The sequence below is a fragment of the Salvelinus sp. IW2-2015 genome, linkage group LG15 (assembly GCF_002910315.2).
Source record: "Salvelinus sp. IW2-2015 linkage group LG15, ASM291031v2, whole genome shotgun sequence".
In the NCBI taxonomy this organism is placed as follows: domain Eukaryota; kingdom Metazoa; phylum Chordata; class Actinopteri; order Salmoniformes; family Salmonidae; genus Salvelinus; species Salvelinus sp. IW2-2015.
In genome coordinates this window covers 57,588,676-57,607,256 of record NC_036855.1, presented here as the reverse complement: position 1 = coordinate 57,607,256, position 18,581 = coordinate 57,588,676, and the positions used below count along the sequence as shown (strand labels likewise).

At 41.3% G+C, this 18,581-nt stretch overlaps 1 protein-coding gene across 1 annotated transcript in view; it reads left to right on the top strand.

Annotated features, from left to right (window-relative positions):
• loxl1 (lysyl oxidase-like 1) overlaps positions 1 to 17,915 on the top strand; it is a 28,133-nt gene extending 10,218 nt beyond the window's left edge. The window contains exons 2-7 of the mRNA XM_024001743.2: positions 1,475 to 1,583; positions 2,751 to 2,888; positions 11,910 to 12,066; positions 12,361 to 12,456; positions 14,590 to 14,705; positions 16,116 to 17,915. Of these exons, the coding sequence (XP_023857511.1) occupies positions 1,475 to 1,583; positions 2,751 to 2,888; positions 11,910 to 12,066; positions 12,361 to 12,456; positions 14,590 to 14,705; positions 16,116 to 16,122 (623 nt within the window). The 3' untranslated portion in view covers positions 16,123 to 17,915. The remainder of the gene's footprint in view (positions 1 to 1,474; positions 1,584 to 2,750; positions 2,889 to 11,909; positions 12,067 to 12,360; positions 12,457 to 14,589; positions 14,706 to 16,115) is intronic.
• Positions 17,916 to 18,581: the final 666 nt, after the last annotated feature.

Sequence of the window (18,581 nt, the reverse complement as noted above, 5' to 3'; positions counted from 1 at the left end):
TGATTCTGAAAATACACCGGTTCCAACTCGCACAACATGACAAAGTATCTAATAAGTTACCTGTAAACTTGATCCAGACATTTCAAACAACTTTCCTAATACAACTTTAGGTATTTTTTAACGTAAATAATCGATACAATTTAAGATGGGATAAACTGCGTTCAATAGCAGATAAAAACAAAGTGGAGCGAGCTTTCAGGTCACGAGCCTCTAACAAACTGTACACTTCACTCGACCCTCGTTCTGAACTGCCCTACTTCTTAATTTCTCAAAGGAAAAACCTCAACCAATTTCTAAAGACTGTTGACATCCAGTGGAAGCGATAGGAACTGCAAGCAAGTGCCTTAGAAATCTAGATCCCCATAGAAAACCCATTGAAAAGAGAGTGACCTCAAAAAAWAAAATTCCTGGATGGTTTGTCCTCAGTGTTTTGCCTGCCAAATAAGTTCTGTTATACTCACAGACATCATTCAAACAGTTTTAGAAACTTTCTATCCAAATCTAATAATAATATGCATATCCTAACTTCTGGGCCTGAGTAGCAGGCATTTTACTTTGGGCACACGTTTCATCCGGACGTGAAAATAGTGCCCCCTAGCCTTAAGAAGTTTTAAGCATTGTTGTGAACACAGAAAATCCAATTTGGTTGTTTCTCTATTTAAAAAGTGTGAAAAAGGCCCTACCAACGTGTTTTGCTGTGCATGACTGCACATTAGAGTGTGTTTCATTCTGCAACACAGCATTTTGGAGGAAGTTGAGTTCAGGTCCAATATTGACTCTGCACCCAAGAGGGAAAGAGGTTGGGCCATCCTAGAAATGTTTTAGTGAATTAATATAGAACATTTAGCAGACGGTTTTATCCAAAGCGACTTACAGTCATGCATGAATAAATGTTTACGTATGGGTCGTCCTGGGAATCAAACCCAATAGCCTGCCGTTGCGATGCTCATGACAGGGTTATAAATGCTTTGTGAAGCCTCAATTTAATATGATTTATAAGGCCTTTATTAAGCGGTGCTTATACCACCCTTTATAAAGCRCAGGTTTATGTCATATTTGACATAGTGGGTTGTGTCACATTTGACATTGGTGGTTATGTCACACAGTTATGCCACATTTATGAACCATTGATAAAGCATGACATACGGTTATAGATGATTTGTAACACATTTTTATGAAGGCTTTATAAGCTGCATGTCATTTAAGGCAGGACCTTCTACTGCATCTGTATCAAAGTCCTTACAATAACACGATGCAGGGGAATTAAATATAGCTGATAAATAGGTGTAAAGCTGTGCTGTTTTATTTGAGGAATGACCCCACTGGTCGGTGCACCACATCAATACTCTATATTCTGTCAAGGGATGATGCAGACCTGTTAAAGTTGACATTGGCATCAAGGTGCTGGTACTAACATGATTGAATCAATTGCTGTTGAAGGATACTATGTGTTGAGCCAAGTGTATTGTTCTAGGTTTGCCAGACCTGGTTCCTGATCCAAACTATGTGCAGGCCTCCACGTATATCCAGAGGGCTCACATGTACTCTCTCCGTTGTGCTGCCGAGGAGAAATGCTTGGCAAGGTAAGAGACCATTTTAAACCTTTTAAGTGTTTTAATAAGTGTCTGTATTTGCTTTGGATGAGGAGAACACACATAATGTTGTTAGTAGTCACTCTGCACACTTTAATGGCATGAAAAATTATCACCAGTTTTTGTAAGCCAGTATACACATTCTGATGAACAATCAGTCTCCTCCAGTTAGAACAGATTGAAAGATTCCATGTGCCTATCGGTGAATATTCTCATTTAATGTCTCAGCACCGTACTGTTATATCTACCTGCTTAGTAAAGTTACTCCTTATCTAATTTGCAGTATATAAAGTTTGGAACCCAGTTCACAGTGCAACATCAATAACCTAAAATCTGGTCACCTATGCCTGTCACTAAGGCTGCATTTACACAATTCAGATATGTTGCCACTAATTGGTCTTTTGACCAATCAGATCATATCTTTTCCCAATAATTGGGTAAAAGATCAAATATGAGCTGCCTGTGTAAACACAGCCTAAAGCTTGTCTATCTAACCTGGCGTGTCAGTAAATGGTTCTCTGAGTGGTTTGGTCTGCAGTCGCAGCACACATAATGGGCCTCTGACTTTGGCCCCAGGGTTAGATGGGTACGGTACAATTGCCCAGGCTGCAGAGCATTTAAATGATGGCGATGAACTTTGTTGTCCCACTGCCTCTCCTGGTTGCCCTCCTTCCCATCTCAAGCACAGCCATTCCTCGAAGCCCTCTCATATCCTGTCTGTGTTATCAGCAATCATGGACAGATGGCCTTGTATAGTGTGCTATACACTCCAATGTCAACAACAATTACAAAGATATTTACTGATACTTTGGAATGCAGGTTAATATTAAAACAATTCGAAAACATGTGTTCATACTGGAACTCTCTACACAGTGTATGCCTGTCCACTACAAATATTTCCTTGCAACAAGACTGAAAAGGTGTGCAGTAGGCTATGGAGATTAATCACAGTAATCTGTAATGTGAATTATTTATTTATCATATTCCTTCCCTGTAGCTTTTCCAGGCCCGCTCAATTCTGTCTAGTTGCAAGAACACATTGTGAGCCTGAGGTATCAGAAACCCACCGGGACAACCATTGGGAGACTAGTTCTCTGTAGCCATCTGTACTTTCCTTCACTCATTGCTATTTCATACTTTGTGTTTGTCTCCCCACAGCACTGCCTACAGCGCTGAGACTACAGACTATGACATCAGAGTCCTGCTTCGCTTCCCACAGAGGGTTAAGAACCAGGGGACGGCTGACTTCATGCCCAACCGACCCCGACACACCTGGGAGTGGCACAGCTGCCATCAGTGAGGAACCAGTGTCTCCCCAAACCCTTATATGCTATTGGTTTATGATACTTAAATCAAATCAAATTGTATTTCTCACATGCGCCGAATACAACAGGTGTAGACCTTACAGGGAAATGTTTACTTACAAGCCATTACCCAACAATGCAGTTTGAAGAAAAAATTGAAAATAAAAGTAATAAATAATTCAAGAGCAGCAGTAAAAATAACAATAGCGAGGCTATATAAAGGGGATACCGGTACAGAGTCAGTGTGCGGGGGCACCGGTTAGTCGAGGTAATTGAGGTAATATATGTTAGCCATTTGGTTCGATGTTCTGGAGTCTTATGGCTTGGGGGTAGAAGCTGTTTAGAAGCATCTTGGACCTAGACTTGGCACTCCGGTACCGCTTGCCATGCGGTAGCAGAGAGAACAGTCTATGACTAGGGTGTCTGGAGTCTTTGACAATTTTTAGGGTCTTCCTCTGACACCGTCTGGTATAGAGGTCCTGGATGGCAGGAAGCTTGTCCCCAGTGATGTACTGGGCCGTACGCATTACACTCTGTAGTGCCTTGTGGTCGGAGGCCGAGCAGTTGCCATACAACGCAGTATTGCAACCCGTCAGGATGCGCTCGATGGTGCAGCTATAGAACCTATTTGAGGATCTGAGGACCCATGCCAAATCTTTTCAGTCTCCTAAGGGGGAATATATTTTGTCATGCCCTCTTCACAACTGTCTTGGTGTGCTTGGACCATGATAGTTTGTTGGTGATGTGGACGCCAAGGACCTTGAAGCTCTCAACATGCTCCATGACAGCCCCGTCGATGAGAATGAGGGCTTGCTCGGACCTTTTCCTGTAGTCCACAATCATCTCCTTGGTCTTGAACACGTTGAGGGAGAGATTGTTGTCCTTGCACCACACGGTCCTTAGCTTAGTGAAGAGCTTTGAGGGCACTATGGTGTTGAACGCTGAGCTGTAGTCAGTGAATAGCATTCTCACATAGATGTTCCTTTTGTCCAGGTGTGAAAGTGTAGTGTGGATCAGTTGGGGCGGTATGCAAATTGGAGTGGGTCTCGGGTTTCTGGGATAATGGTGTTGATGTGAGCCATGAGCAGCCTTTCAAAGCACTTCATGGCTACAGACATGTGTACTACGTGTCGGTAGTCATTTAGGCAGGTTACCTTAGTGTTCTTGGGCACAGGGACTATGGTGGTCCACTTGAAAGATGTTGGTATTACATACTCAGACAGGGAGAAGTTGAAAATGTCAGTGAAGACACTTGCCAGTTGGTCAGCGCATGCTCGGATTACACGTCCTGGTAATCCGTCTGGCCCTGCAGCCTTGTGAATGTTGACCTGTTTAAAGGTCTTACTCACATCGGCTGCGGAGAGCGTGATCACACAGTCGTCCGGAACAGCTGATTCTCTCATGCATTTTTCAATTACTTGCCTTGAAGCGAACATAGAAGTTATTTAGCTGTGCTTCCGTTTGTAGTCTGTAATAGCTTGCAGGCCCTGCCACATCCGACGAACGTCGGAGCCGGTGTAGTACGATACAATCTTAGTCCTGTATTAACGCTTTGCCTGTTTGATGGTTCGTCGGTGAGCATAGTGGGATTTCTTATAAGCCTCTGGGTTAGAGTCCCGCTCTTTGAAAGCGGCAGCTCTACCCTTTAGCTCAGTGCGAATGTTGCCTGTAATCCATGGCTTCTGGTTGGGGTACGTACGTACAGTCACTGTGGGGACGACGTCCTCGATGCACTTATTGATGAAGCCAGTGACTGATGTGATGTATTCCTCAATGTCATCAGAAGAATCCTGGAACATGTTCCAGTCTGTGATWGCAAAACAGTCCTGTAGTTTAGCATCTGTTTCATCTGACCACTTTTTTATAGACCGAGTCACGGGKGCTTCCTGCTTTAATTTTTGCTTGTAAGCAGGGATCAAGAGGATGGAATTAGGGTCAGATTTTCCAAATGGATGGCGAGGGAGAGCTTTGTACGCGTCTCTGTGTGTGGAGTAAAGCTGGTCTAGAATTTTTTTCTCTCTCGTTGCACATTTATCATGCTGATAGAAATTAGGTAAAACTGATTTAAGCTTCCCTGAATTAAAGTCCCCGGCCACTAGGAGCGTCGCCTCTTGATGAGCATTTATCCTGTTTGCTTATGGCGGTATACAGCTCATTCAGTGCGGTTTTAGTGCCAGCATCGGTCTGTGGTGTTGTGTAGACAGCTATGAAAAATACAGATGAAAACTCTCTAGGTAGAAGCCACTACAGCTTATCATGAGATACTCTACCTCAGGCGAGTAAAACCTCGAGACTTCCTTAGATATCGTGCACCAGCTGTTGTTTACAACTATTCATAGAGTACCACCCCTTGTCTTACCAGAGGCCGCTTTTCTATCCTGCCGGTACAGTGTATAACCCGTCAGCTATTCATGTCGGTTATTCATGTTATTCATGTCGGTGAAACATAAGATATTACAGTTTTTAATGTACCGTTGGTAGGATATACGTGCTTTTAGTTTGTCCATTTTATTATCCAGCAATTGTACGTTGGCCAATGGTACCAATGGCAAAGGCAGATTAGCCACTCGTTGACGGATCCTCACAAGGCACCCCGATCTCCTTCCTCGAAACCTCAGTCTCTTTCTCCTGCGAATGACGGGGATGAGGGCCTGTTCGGGTGTCTGGAGTAAATCCCTCTCTTCCGACTCATTAAAGAAAAATGATTTGTCTAATTCGAGGTGAGTAATCTCTGTTCTGATGTCCAGAAGCTCTTTTCGGTCATAAGAGACAATAGCAGCAACATTATGTATAAAATAAGTTGCAAACAATGCGAAAAAACTAACAAAATAGCACGATTGGTTAAAGAGGCCATAAAACGGCAGCCATCCTTTCCGTTGCCATTGTACACAACCTTGCTATGCTAAAAACTGTAAGATCCTTGCTCTACAGGGTTAATCAGATTTGACATTAACAGTTGTCTGTTTAGCTCATTCGTTTTCTATTAGTTTGGTTCGCTGAGTTCAGTGCGTTCACGTTTGCTCTTTTTGGTGAAATATGACTTTACTTAATACAGTATGTCATGACATCACTGATATGTTTGGAAACCCTCTGCCCTGCCCTTCCTCTATGACCTTGCATTCCACAATGATTTTGTTGGTCACAGTATGTCTGGGTTCATTGGGTTTGTGCAACAAGTCTCAGGCTGTACTTACTGTCCTCAGCTCTATGGAATGTTGACTGCCCATTAGCAGATTGGCAATGTTGCCTGCTGACATCACTGTTCGTTTATACATTGGTTTCCAGGGCGGGAGTTAGCCAATGCAACAGCTTGATTTGACTGGCCAATGGAAATGGGAATAGAATCCATAAATGTTCCTGTCAATCTCTGCCCTGGCATCATAGCGTCAGCCGTCATCGTTCTGATATTATATGATGACATGATTTTGTGTTAGTGGAACAGCACAGAACTCCTCGTCTCCCGAGTGGCACAGCGGTCTAAGGCACTGCATCTCAGTGCAAGAGGCGTCACTGCAGTACCTGGTTCAAATCCAGGCTGCATCACATCTGGCCAGGATTGCGAGTTCCATAGGGTGGTGCACAATTGGCCCAGCGTCAGCCGTCATTGTAAATAAGAATTCGTTCTTAACTGACTTGTCTGGTTAAATAAATATAACGAACACAGTAACAAGTGTGCTTGTTTTGAGAAAACGAACACTCTTTGTCAAATCAACTTTACTGTCCTACATTTTGCAACCCCAATGGAATATTTGAATACAATGTGTAGTCAGAGTATGCCCCCTTAATCCATCCATATGTTCATTTGTGTATTGAGCAAATGTTGTGTGGTACAGAAAGTTTAGGATATAACCTTAGAATCGTGTTTTATGGAGACAAACAGATAGTATGAACTCTGTTTAATTTAAATACAGTGTGCATCATTAGATTCAGATTTCTCTATTAAGAATTATGTACATCTCAATATTACATTTCTGTCCATTTACACAATAGAGTGATCAATAATGATCAAACAGTACAACAGATGTACACAGTTAAAATCCGGATGACGTACAGTGCCTTCGGAAAGTATTCAGACCCCTTGACTTTTTTCACATTTTGTTACGTTACAGCATTATCCTAAAATTGATTTTAGGATCATCTATCTGCACACAATCTACACACAATACCCCATAATGACAAAGCAAAAACAGTTTTTTAGAAATGTTTATTTATTAAAATGTCTAATTTATAATTTTTCTAAAACTAAATAATAAAATAAAAAACAGAAATATCATATTTACATAAGTATTCAGATCCTTTACTCAGTACTTTGTTGAAGCACCTTAGGCAGCAATTACAGCCTCGGGTCTTCTTGGGTATGACACTACAAGCATGGCACATCTGTATTTGGGGAGTTTCTCCCATTGTTCTCTGCAGATCCTTTCGAGCTCTGTCAGGTTGGATGCAGAGCGTTGCTGCACAGCTATTTTCAGGTCTCCCCAGAGATGTTCGACCGGGCTCTGGCTGGGCATTCACTTGTCCCGAAGCCACTCCTGCGTTGTCTTGGCTGTGTGCTTAGGGTCATTGTCCTGTTGGAAGGTGAACCTTCGCCCCCAGTCTGAGGTCCTGAGCGCTCTGGAGCAGGTTTTCATCAAGAATCTCGCTGTACTTTGCTCCATTCATCTTTGCCTCGATCCTGACTAGTCTCCCAGTCCCTGCCGCTGAAAAACACACCCACAGCATGATGCTGCCACCACCATGCCTCAMCGTAGGGATGGTGCCAGGTTTCCTCCAGACGTGACGCTTGGCATTCAGGCCAAAAAGTTGAATCTTGGTTTCAGCCCTCTCAGGTCACTGTCTGACACTTGGCATTGGTCCACATCCCAGCTACAAGATGTTAAAAGGCTATTAGAGTAAATGATTTCAGATAATCTTTTTTCTCATGGTCTGAGAGTCTTTAGGTGCCTTTTGGCAAACTCCAAGCTGGCTGTCTTGTGGCTTTTACTGAGGAGTGGCTTCCGTCTGGCCACTCTACCATAAAGGCCTGATTGGTGGAGTACTGCAGAGATGGTTGTCCTTCTGGAAGGTTCTCCCATCTCCAAAGATGAACTCTACCTTTCCCCAGATCTGTGCCTCGACACAATCCTGTCTTGGAGCTCTACGTACAATTCCTTCCACCTCATGGCTTGGTTTTTGTTCTGACATGCACTGTCAACTGTGGGATCTTATATAGACAGGTGTGTGCCTTTCCAAATCATGTCCAATCAGTTGAATTTACCACAGGTGGACTCCAATCAAGTTGTAGAAACATCTCAAGGATGATCAATGGAAACAGGATGCACCTGAGCTCAATTTCGTACCTCATAGCAAAGGGTCTGAATACTTATGTAAATGCGGTATTTCTGATTTTTATTTTTAATACATTTGCAAAAATTTCTAAAAACATGTTTTCACTTTGTCATTATGGGGTATTGTGTGTAGATTGAGTTTTATTTTATTGAATCCATTTTAGAATAAGGAAAAACTCAAGGGGTCTGAATACTTTSCGAAGGCACTGTACATGCAGATATCTTTTGTCCTCTTTTCTTCTCTTTATCTCTATGCAGCACAAGCATACAGTGACCCCTTACCTCTAAGGTCAAAGGCCATGGCTACTGTTTGCCCAGGTGTAATGTGATACATTTCTGGGATTCCTGTAATCTGGTTGCACTGTATGGAATGCAAACACCATCCACTAAATATTTCCCCCCTTTTCCTGCCTGGCCTCCTGGAAGTTTTGTATTGCATTTGAACACAACTGGGAAATGACTCATGGGTATAAAGTGCAAAGTGGGATTGGAATGTTTGTCTGTTAGGATTACAAGCCAGTCTTATTCCAGCCTTCTCCCTGTGTCCTTCCAAAAGGTAATTCTCTCTAGTTGACATAGTCACAGGGGGAGATCCAGGATTCCAAGGCGAGGAAAAGGGCCCTCCAGCCCAGACAGCTCTAGGCCCAGTGTCTCCCTGTCTGTCCCACTCTCACAGAGAGATAACAATCTCAAGGCTACCATCTATAAATAAACGTCTGTCGTGGGGAAAAAATTATGGCCATATTTGAAACACCTATTGCACTGAACACCTGCCTCAAAACCCCTGCCCATAGACACATACACACAAACACACAAACACACACACACACACACACACAAACACACTCACACACACCACATACAGAGGGTGTTTTGCAGAGAGCTGCCCTCTCAGGATACCCAGTGTGCAGCCCTTTCAATTCCTCTGGGTTTACAGATTCCCTGTGTAGTCGGTGCAGATCCCCCTTAGAGAATCACATGGTGTAGCTTTTAGCCTGCGGAAACACACTGTTCCTCACCTGAGAGGAGCTGTTTACCATCTCCAACTGCTATGGAACGAATTACTTCTTCCATTTGTCACTTCCTCCATTGGTGGAAAGTACCCGTCTGCCTTTCCCTCCAAGCCTCCATTCAATCTTTWAWKRMYWMSSCMRKWAAAARKTKKWRSYWWKKTWAAAMMRGGRRSMWKRRGKWARGRRRMYWGGKTWWTWWTTWWWMMRKYYKRRKYCMWMYKRMYKRAMCMRSYYCMRSMMYTWMCMMMMCYKSMMYWSMWTYMMCMAAAMMAAMMMYKRMMAAARTYYYWRKKKYYKGRAWYYKGRAWKKKRMYTTYSRKWAAAAWTRSMARRAARGGKKRWTYMWTTYMAWWAWTWRGRWTWRGRWWMMWTTWARKWMMWKKKRRRWKRAWWRGKTKRMMAARSMMYYCMRSYTYTYMRSCMWTWRRMSMYKKKKTYMMMRKTYMRRWKRMSWYYTTCATAGGAAATCTAACTTGGCGGAAATACGAGGCCATTAATGTATCTGGGAATCAAGATGCAGTATGTTTTACATTTACCATGCTGCCATTTATTCCAAACAGCAGGAGACTGAATAAGACAGAGGAAGCCTTCTTATTCACAGTGCAACACTGTTTCTAATGCATATTTAAAGGAATCCCCCATGTATGTCACTTGTATTCTCAACCTTACAGTGTAACGGTATCTGTCTGATTTATCTGAGTACCACAGTGTTAACAGTTAGTATGGAAAGGATATTCACAACATGCTGGTCTGCAGAGGGCAACAGTAAACAACCAGCCCTCTCAGGTCACTGTCTGACACTTGGCATTGGTCCACATCCCAGCTACAAGATGGTAAAAGGCTATTAGAGTAAATGATTTCAGATGGACCAGCACCAGCAGTACACTGAGACACGGAGTGGTGTAACTCATTTCACATTCTGAGGATATGATTTGTTCTCATGGGTAACCAGGCTAGCAGTGGCAAAACGCAGCATTCCAACACTGTTAAAGCTGTGTAAACACATTCACACACACACAAACACATGCTCAATCCTTCACTTCTCTTGCAGTAGTGATTAAAACTTTCCAGATTGATATAAAGTAATTAACGAGACCTCATACATCAATCGATTGTTAATGTCTTGCTTCATCAGTGCATGGTTGTAGGTATTAATTACATTATAGTCTCCTTTGGTACATTGTGATATGCTCAGTCAAGCTGCACCGAGTTGAAGTGTTGACAGGTGAGGGCAATGGGCTGTTCAAATAAACAAGCACATCTAATTTAAAGACTTTGGATGGTGGCCTGCAGTAAACAGTTTGCTTTGTGTTGGTTTACTGATTATCATGTAATTATACTTTATGCAAATTGAGCATGTCTCTAGTATTGGCTGTTGTACCTGTCATTAACTGAATTTATAAATGTTAAAATTAGACTCTTCTTTGTTCCCCTGCTGACCACCCTGTTCCATGCCTCCTCTCTCTCCTGCGCTACACACAGACGCTTTTTACCTGTCACAAATTCATTTGAACCTCTTTGGGCTAGGGAGCGGTATTTTGACGTCCGGATGAAATGCGTGCCCAAAGTAAACTGCCTGCTACTCAGGCCCAGAAGCTAGGATATGCATATAATATAGATATATAGATATATATCTATATATATATATATATATGTATAATATAGATTTGGATAGAAAACACTCTAAAGTTTCTAAAACTGTTCAAATAATGTCTGTGAGTATAACAGAACTGAAATGGCAGGCGAAATCCCGAGGACAAACCATCCCCCCCCCAAAAAAAATCAGCATAACACTGATTTCAATGGCTGGCACTTTTATTATAGGGTGAAATCCTCCCTGATTGCAGTTCCTAGGGTTTCCACTAGATGTCAACAGTCTTGAGAAAGAGTTTCAGGCTGTTTTTTTTTTAAATGAGGGAGAAGTTGTAGTTTTCCCATTTTGGCTGTAATGTTTCCAAGCGTGTGGAGGAAAGCACGTTCTTTGTTATTTTTCTCCGGTAATGAACATACTATTCTCCGTCTTAAATTTGATCATTTATTTGCGTATTAGGGTACCAAAGGTTTGATTATAAACGTTGATTGACTTGTTTGGATAAGTTTATTGGTAACGTTTGGGATTCATTTTGTATGCATTTTGATGGAGGGAAACTGGGTGGATTATTGACTGAAGCGTGCCAGCTAAACTGAGTTTTTATGGATTGAAAGAAGGACTTTATCGAACAAAAGGACCATTTGTAATGTAACTGAGACCTTTTTTGAGTGCCAACAGAAAAATATCTTCAAAGGTAAGGCATATATTATATCGCTATTTCTGACTTTCGTGTCGCAACTGCCTGGTTGGAAAATGATTTGTCATGCATTTGTATGCGAGGTGCTGTCCTCAGATAATCGCATGGTTTGCTTTCGCCGTAAAGCCTTTTTGAAATCTCACACCTTGGCTGGATTAACAAGAAGTTAAGCTTTATTTTGATGTAATGCACTTGTGATTTTATGAAAGTTAAATATTTATAATACTGTATTTTGAATTTGGCGCTCTGCAATTTCACCGGATGTTGACCAGGTGGGACACTACCGTCCCACGTACCCTAGAGAGGTTTAATAAGGTAAAAGTGGACATTTACTCCCCTCTTTTTGCACTACCGACCACCTATTTGCCCTTCTGTCTACCCACAGACACTACCACAGCATGGATGAGTTCAGCCACTATGACCTGCTGGAGGTCACCACAGGAAGGAAGGTGGCTGAGGGACACAAGGCCAGCTTCTGTCTGGAGGACACCACCTGTGACTTTGGTCACCTGAAGCGTTATGCCTGCACATCTCACACTCAGGTAGATACACCAACACATATCACACAAAGGTAGATTTGCCAGTACATTTGGCATGGTATCATTCATTTGTCCGACGGCAAGTCGGTGTCATGGTCTTGCACCAGGTACTGCAACAATGTATCATCATCTGAGATTTCAGCGAGCAACTACAACATGTCTCTTGTTTAACAGTTCTTCCACCCCACTCAGTCTTTCTATGAGTCAGAGATGGTGCAGGCACGTCTCTCTGGTGCTGAGCTATAAGCATAGTCTGTTGATGTTCCACATGAATAACTCTCCCCTATGTTCCTCCAGGGTCTGAGTCCGGGCTGCTACGATACGTACAACGCTGATATTGATTGCCAGTGGATCGATATAACAGACATCCAACCTGGGAACTACATACTAAAGGTGAGACTAAGAGCAGAGGAAAGTTCTGATGTGTACTTGGTAAGCTTCCAGGAAGGCGACATTCCAAAGGCAACATTCCATAGGAAAAGGTTACTGGAAAAATGTATCGGAAAGTTTTACATTTGGAAAGTTGTCTAAAGCTATAAAACATTACGTTTCCTAGACTGTGGCTCATACTGATCTACTAGTTTTGACTGCCATTCAGTCCCATCGCTCTCTACCTGTCTGTGTTGACCTCAAGTGTTTCAATGTGGGACAAATCCTAACTTGGGTTGCATGTAGTGGACAGTAATATTTGACATGTCTATATACAGTATATATGATATTATAAATACCTCACATGCGACTCGTAAGAAGACTAAACAATTAGCCTATTAAAATGTTTCTCTGACTCCATAAAGATAATTAAAATACACAAGCAAGCATTAGGCAATGAGTTGACGTTGACTAGCAAGAATTGGTCTGAGAATTGTCTATATCAAAGGCAGGTATTTAATTAACATTGTACAATGAATGGATTCACCTACAAGCCATAAAGCTTAAGTTACAAAGCATTAACAAGCATTACAAGGCATTATTCTAAGTATATACAGTAGATTCTAAGATTAATTTACAGGACAAAGCATGAACAAAAATATGTTTACTAGTCCAGAGGCCTGGAAGCCTAAGAAATTGGAATTGATCCTACAACCTTCCTCCAAATCAAATGTAGTTTGTTACATGCTCTGAATACAACAGGTGTAGACCTTACCATGAAATGCTTACTTACAAGCCCTTAACCAACAATGAAGCTCAAGAAATAGAGTTAAGAAATATTGAAATAAACTAAAGTTGAAAAAAAAATCGAATCAAAAAGTAACACAAGAAAATGATATAACAATAACGAGGCTATATACAGGGGGTACCGAGTCAATGTGTGGGGGTACAGGTTAGTTGAGGTAATTTGTAACGTGTCTATGCATAGATAATAAACAGAGAGTAGCAGCAGTGTAAAAACAAAGGTGGGGGTTCAATGTAAATTGTCCAGGTGGCCATTTGATTAATTGTTCAGCGGTCTTATGGCCTGGGGGTAGAAGCTGTTAAGGAGCCTTTTGGTCCTAGATTTGGCGCTCCAGTACCGCTTGCCGTGCGGTAGCAGAGAGAACAGTCTATGACTTGGGTGACTGGAGTCTTTGACCATTTTTGGGGCTTGGACTGGATACAGGATGAGAGAGAGATCAAAGGCATTTCATTCCATTTATAACATCTGAAGGTGTAACCTTTCAACCCAAAAACCAACCACCACTGAGCAATCAAATGATACCAAGTTGGCAGTAACCTAAACACTCCCAGGCCCAATCTACACAGGGTGTCACAGCATTTGAAAGGCTTGAGTGGGGGATGAGACCAATGTAAATAAGACAGAATTCCTGAGAGGAACATCAAACTTTTTGCATATAGTAATTCAGAGTTCACCCTATACAGACACAAGTAACTACAGAGATCATACATACATATAGATAGCATCAGAGTTCTCCTCAGTGAACAGTAACCACAGAGATAATACATATATATAGATAGCATCAGAGTTCTCCTCAGTGAACAGTAACCACAGAGATAATACATATATAGCATCAGAGTTCTCCTCAGTGAACAGTAACCACAGAGATAATACATATATATAGATAGCATCAGAGTTCTCCTCAGTGAACAAGTTTCAGATAGAAACCATATGTGGATACTATAGAGATAACAGAGATACAACAAAGGACAATGCCGAAGGACTAGTCAGCCCTTCCCCCTCTGAGGGGCGAATATTCTTGGCCCCTCAGAAGGGGAAGGGCTGACTAATCCTTGGGCATTGTCCTTTGTTCCTGGACCATTTGCCATGCAACTCCAGGTGTCAGAGAGCACATAAATTAGCCTAGAGCACACATATAGCTATCTTAGTTCCTCATCAATTCCCCATTGATATCAACAAATGATTTAAGCAGCACTTCAAATGTTTTATTTACACATACAGTATCTCAAATCAAGATTCTCCCACCAGTCTCTGCCCAGAATTCCACTGATAATAGTACTGTGTAAGTTATTGTTTTATTCCTACCTGCCTAGCTGTAGTGGTATCCTCTTGTGTCCTCCTCTGCCTCTCAGCTCCAGGTCAACCCCAAGTACCTTATCTTGGAGTCCGACTTCACCAACAATGTGGTGAGGTGTAATATCCACTACACGGGACGCTTCGTCACAACAACCAACTGCAAGATATCTCAGTGAGTACAGCAACGTCTCTTTTATGACACTAGTCAAAAGACAAGCTCTCATTATTATGCCAAACTACCTGTTAGAACTCATGTTTTTTAGTTTATTACCTAATGATTCTGTGAATCATGTTCATCAATGTCACCAAGATGAATGATTACTGACAGTTGTATACTGCCTCTCATAAGGAGCAGTAAGGCTATTGGTACTTTCAATGGGTTGATTAGGAAGTGTATTATTACACTCCGAATTACTGATAAATCCTTTTTATGAAAAATACTTAGCTTTAGAGCTATGAAAATGTACAGGTGAGGTGGTAAATCACCTCTAGTTCTATGGAGTATATAGGGAGTACACAGATAAATAAATGGTGAGCATTCAAAAAACCATGTCACCCTATGAGACAACAGTGATATGTGAAGTTTTATTTGACATTGGAATGATATAGAAACATATAATGACAGTATATGCCCTCTGTGTATGTCCTAGTTGTSAATAACTAACAACAAACATGCAATTTCGTTTTTGTGTTAGGGACAGAAAGCATGTGGAGCCATTTCTATTGTAACGTTTTTGGGGCTGATTGATCAGGTCATAGGTTAGGTTAGGTTTAAATTATAAACTCCATCTCAAGCGCTGAGACTGGTACTAAAAGATATGGTGGAAGGAAACTCTCTCTCACCCATGTTTACGCCAATCCAATGCTTTTTAACTTTAGTGGTACATATAAGAAGAACAGGGGCAGACTGGGACCAGAAATCAGCCCTGATAAACCAGACATTTTTTTCACTTGAGGCCCCCTCACCAGCCCATGTTATTTATTTAAGGCCCCCAATTTTAGCCAGATAATGATGATTTTGTGCAACAACAAAMATGTTAGACAGGCCCACAGGGCTAAAAATGCACCAGCCAATCTGACATTTCGGCCAGTCCGTTCCTAAAGGCGAATCAAGTTAGCTACTTAGATGATTTTTTTCCTTGTTACCTAGTGATAGCTAGTGACAGTGATGCACACTGGCCTAGGCCTATTTGAAACTTCTCCATCTCCTGGCAGCATTTCAGTAGCATTAAAACACTTCAAAAGCATGAAAACCTCATTTGATTTCTGTCCAAAGTTTAGGGGAAAAAATGAAACAACATAATTCATGATTGTTTTATTTTATTTTAGTTCGTTTTGGAGTCAAAGATAATAGTTTTCGTTTTTCAAACGGGTTTGTTCATTATTTCATTTCGGTTTCTAAATAGTTTTTTCATGATTTGTTTTCGTTTTAGCTTCAGTTTAAGTTTACTATAATAACCTTGCCTCTGTCTACAGAAAAGGCCTTTAGTAAGAATGTGTGGACAGGTAYGCTAACCTCTCTGTCTCTCCGTGTTATGAACACCCGCCTCATTGTGTTGTTTGTTCTGTGTCCATCCTGAAGGTCCTGATCGGACGTGGGAAGGCTGCCCAGCCAGGGTGAGTCCTCCAGGACAGTGCTGTTCCATTGAAATGTGAATGGAATTCATTTTGTTATTGTTGTTGCTGTTGTTTTGTTTGTGCTGTTTTTGGTTTCCTGGGCCCAGAGTGAACAAGGGTTCCAGTGGCACTGAAGAGAACATGGGGATATTTACACAAGCACACAAACTGAAAACCCATACCAAACTCAACACTCCAGTCTCCCACAGTCTCCATTGTTGTTTTCCTTCTATATTATCCACAACCTTCTCTCCCAGACCAACCCCACTGCTCTTATTTCTACTCTGACAGCCTTAATGAGGCTTTTGTCCATGAAATAGTAACATCTTGGACATTGTGAATATGTTGCTCACAGCTGTGAGCAGAGTGGCTCGGTTTAGTTTATAAATAAGGTGTGAAATGGAGCTGGTGCTGAAATTAGTGGTCCCAGACGAGTCTGGGCTCAACTGCAATTCAACAAATTCAAAAAATTGTGCATTCATCCATGCTGTCTGGGAGGAAGACATGGCAGCCCAGCCAGTGACTCACTAGGACCATTATAGTGTTGTTTTTCTTCTTCTCTCTGCCTCTTTGTGCCAGGTTGAAAAATTGTGATTCTCTGAGCACATTTGCATAGTGTAATATTATGGAGAGACTAGAGAGAGGGGAGAAACCAGGTCTTGTTTGTTTGCACACGTTAGTCTCCATCAAGTAGTCACTCAACACAAAGAGGCTGTCAGAACCTAGAGCGTTACCGCCTCTAAATACCGTCGAAGTCAGTTTCCGTCCTCGTCCTTCATTTTTGTATTTGTCTCACAGGAAAACATAAAGCTTAGTTGGCAGAACTGCCATTTATTTTCAACCAGGTGCTTTCCAGAATAAAACTTACATTGGAGTTTTATTTTTTAACTACCAACACTGGTCAGATGCCAAATAGGTTATCTGTAGCTTTGTAAGAAGAATGTACATGACAATTAACCCACTGATGCATGGTTTTAGCTATGGAGAACTGTACTTGTTTTAATTGATTGTATTTTGATTCTTCTCTTTTTTTAACGAAAGGGTCTTTAGTACTGTGTTTGAATTGTTGCTGTATTTGTGAAATTCCAGGAACTCATATATCGTTTTTTATGCAAATCCAGATCATAGTTTTGATTTGTTCAAATTGAGTGTGTTGCGGCAGAGASTGACTGTAAAAAAGAAACTGATGTGGTAAAAAACCTATCATTGTGATGCGTTACACTAGTAGGTTTAGCTTGGCATTACAGACAGACAGAGTGCTGAAATGCCGCCTCTACCTACCTCTAAAAGAGTGAGCTATTGTTTCCAGTTGAGTGTACGGTTTCTATTACACATCCCTGTGATGATGGCCCACTGTGGCCTCCCACACACTCCGTTGCAACACACACCTACAGTAAAACACTTAAGAGAAARGATTTAGAAACATGAACAAATGCAGAACAGGTCTAGTCTTGTATACTGTTTATATACCATATTACACGTTAACGTTACCATTTTAACATTGTACATAGTAGTCTATCAATGCTGTCATTGACCAACACTTCTTTGTATTCTGGTTGCTCTTGATATTGTGTGTTTACCAAGACAGGTGGGAAGTATAATTAGGAGATTCTATTCAATCAATGGAATGACACTATTAGACTTGTGGATTATAGCAGGTATTATTAAATATATGAGTATATGTTGATTTGCTTGAATTCTTCTGTTCTTGAACACCTGTCAAAAATGACAKACCCAATAAAGACATATATTTTCACCTCTATAAGGTGTTTGGACTGACATGTGAATGTTGTTTACAGGCTGTAGTTACCGATGTGGTTTCTGTCATTGTGTTTTAAAAAACGTATGTTGCATTTTGTGGGATAATAGCACAAAAATGGATCAAAAATGTATTCAAGGTTTTTGGACATCTGCATGCACGAGACATAAACATTAGACCAAACTTCAATGCTGGAAAGTACTTAAAGTTCCAGTTTCATGTGTGTATCTCATGTTAGGATTTGGACATACATCCATTTTGTTATGGTACCTTCATTTTATTGTCCCTATTATGTGTAAATAAGAGTTCCAGTGTCAGTTCGGGATTCCACTGCTCCGGGGCGTTCACATAATAGGCCACACATCCAAACAAACAGTGCTGTCGATTCAGAAATGCCCTGAGATTTGAATATTGAAAAGTTATTTATGGTTTCCTACTCTGTCWGGTGCGGTATGTTTAATGCATTATGGCATTTACTGTAGGTCTGTCTGTGTAGTTGTGTACATTTATCATGCAGCATCCAGGCAGGAATGCAAAACAGACCTTTTCAGATTCACAAAAATATACGGTGAATACAAATATACAGACAGCTCCTTATGGCCAAGCAAGAGACACGGCTGTCTCATTTGTGTCATGCATTCATCATGTGATATCGCACAACTAATTACTTTG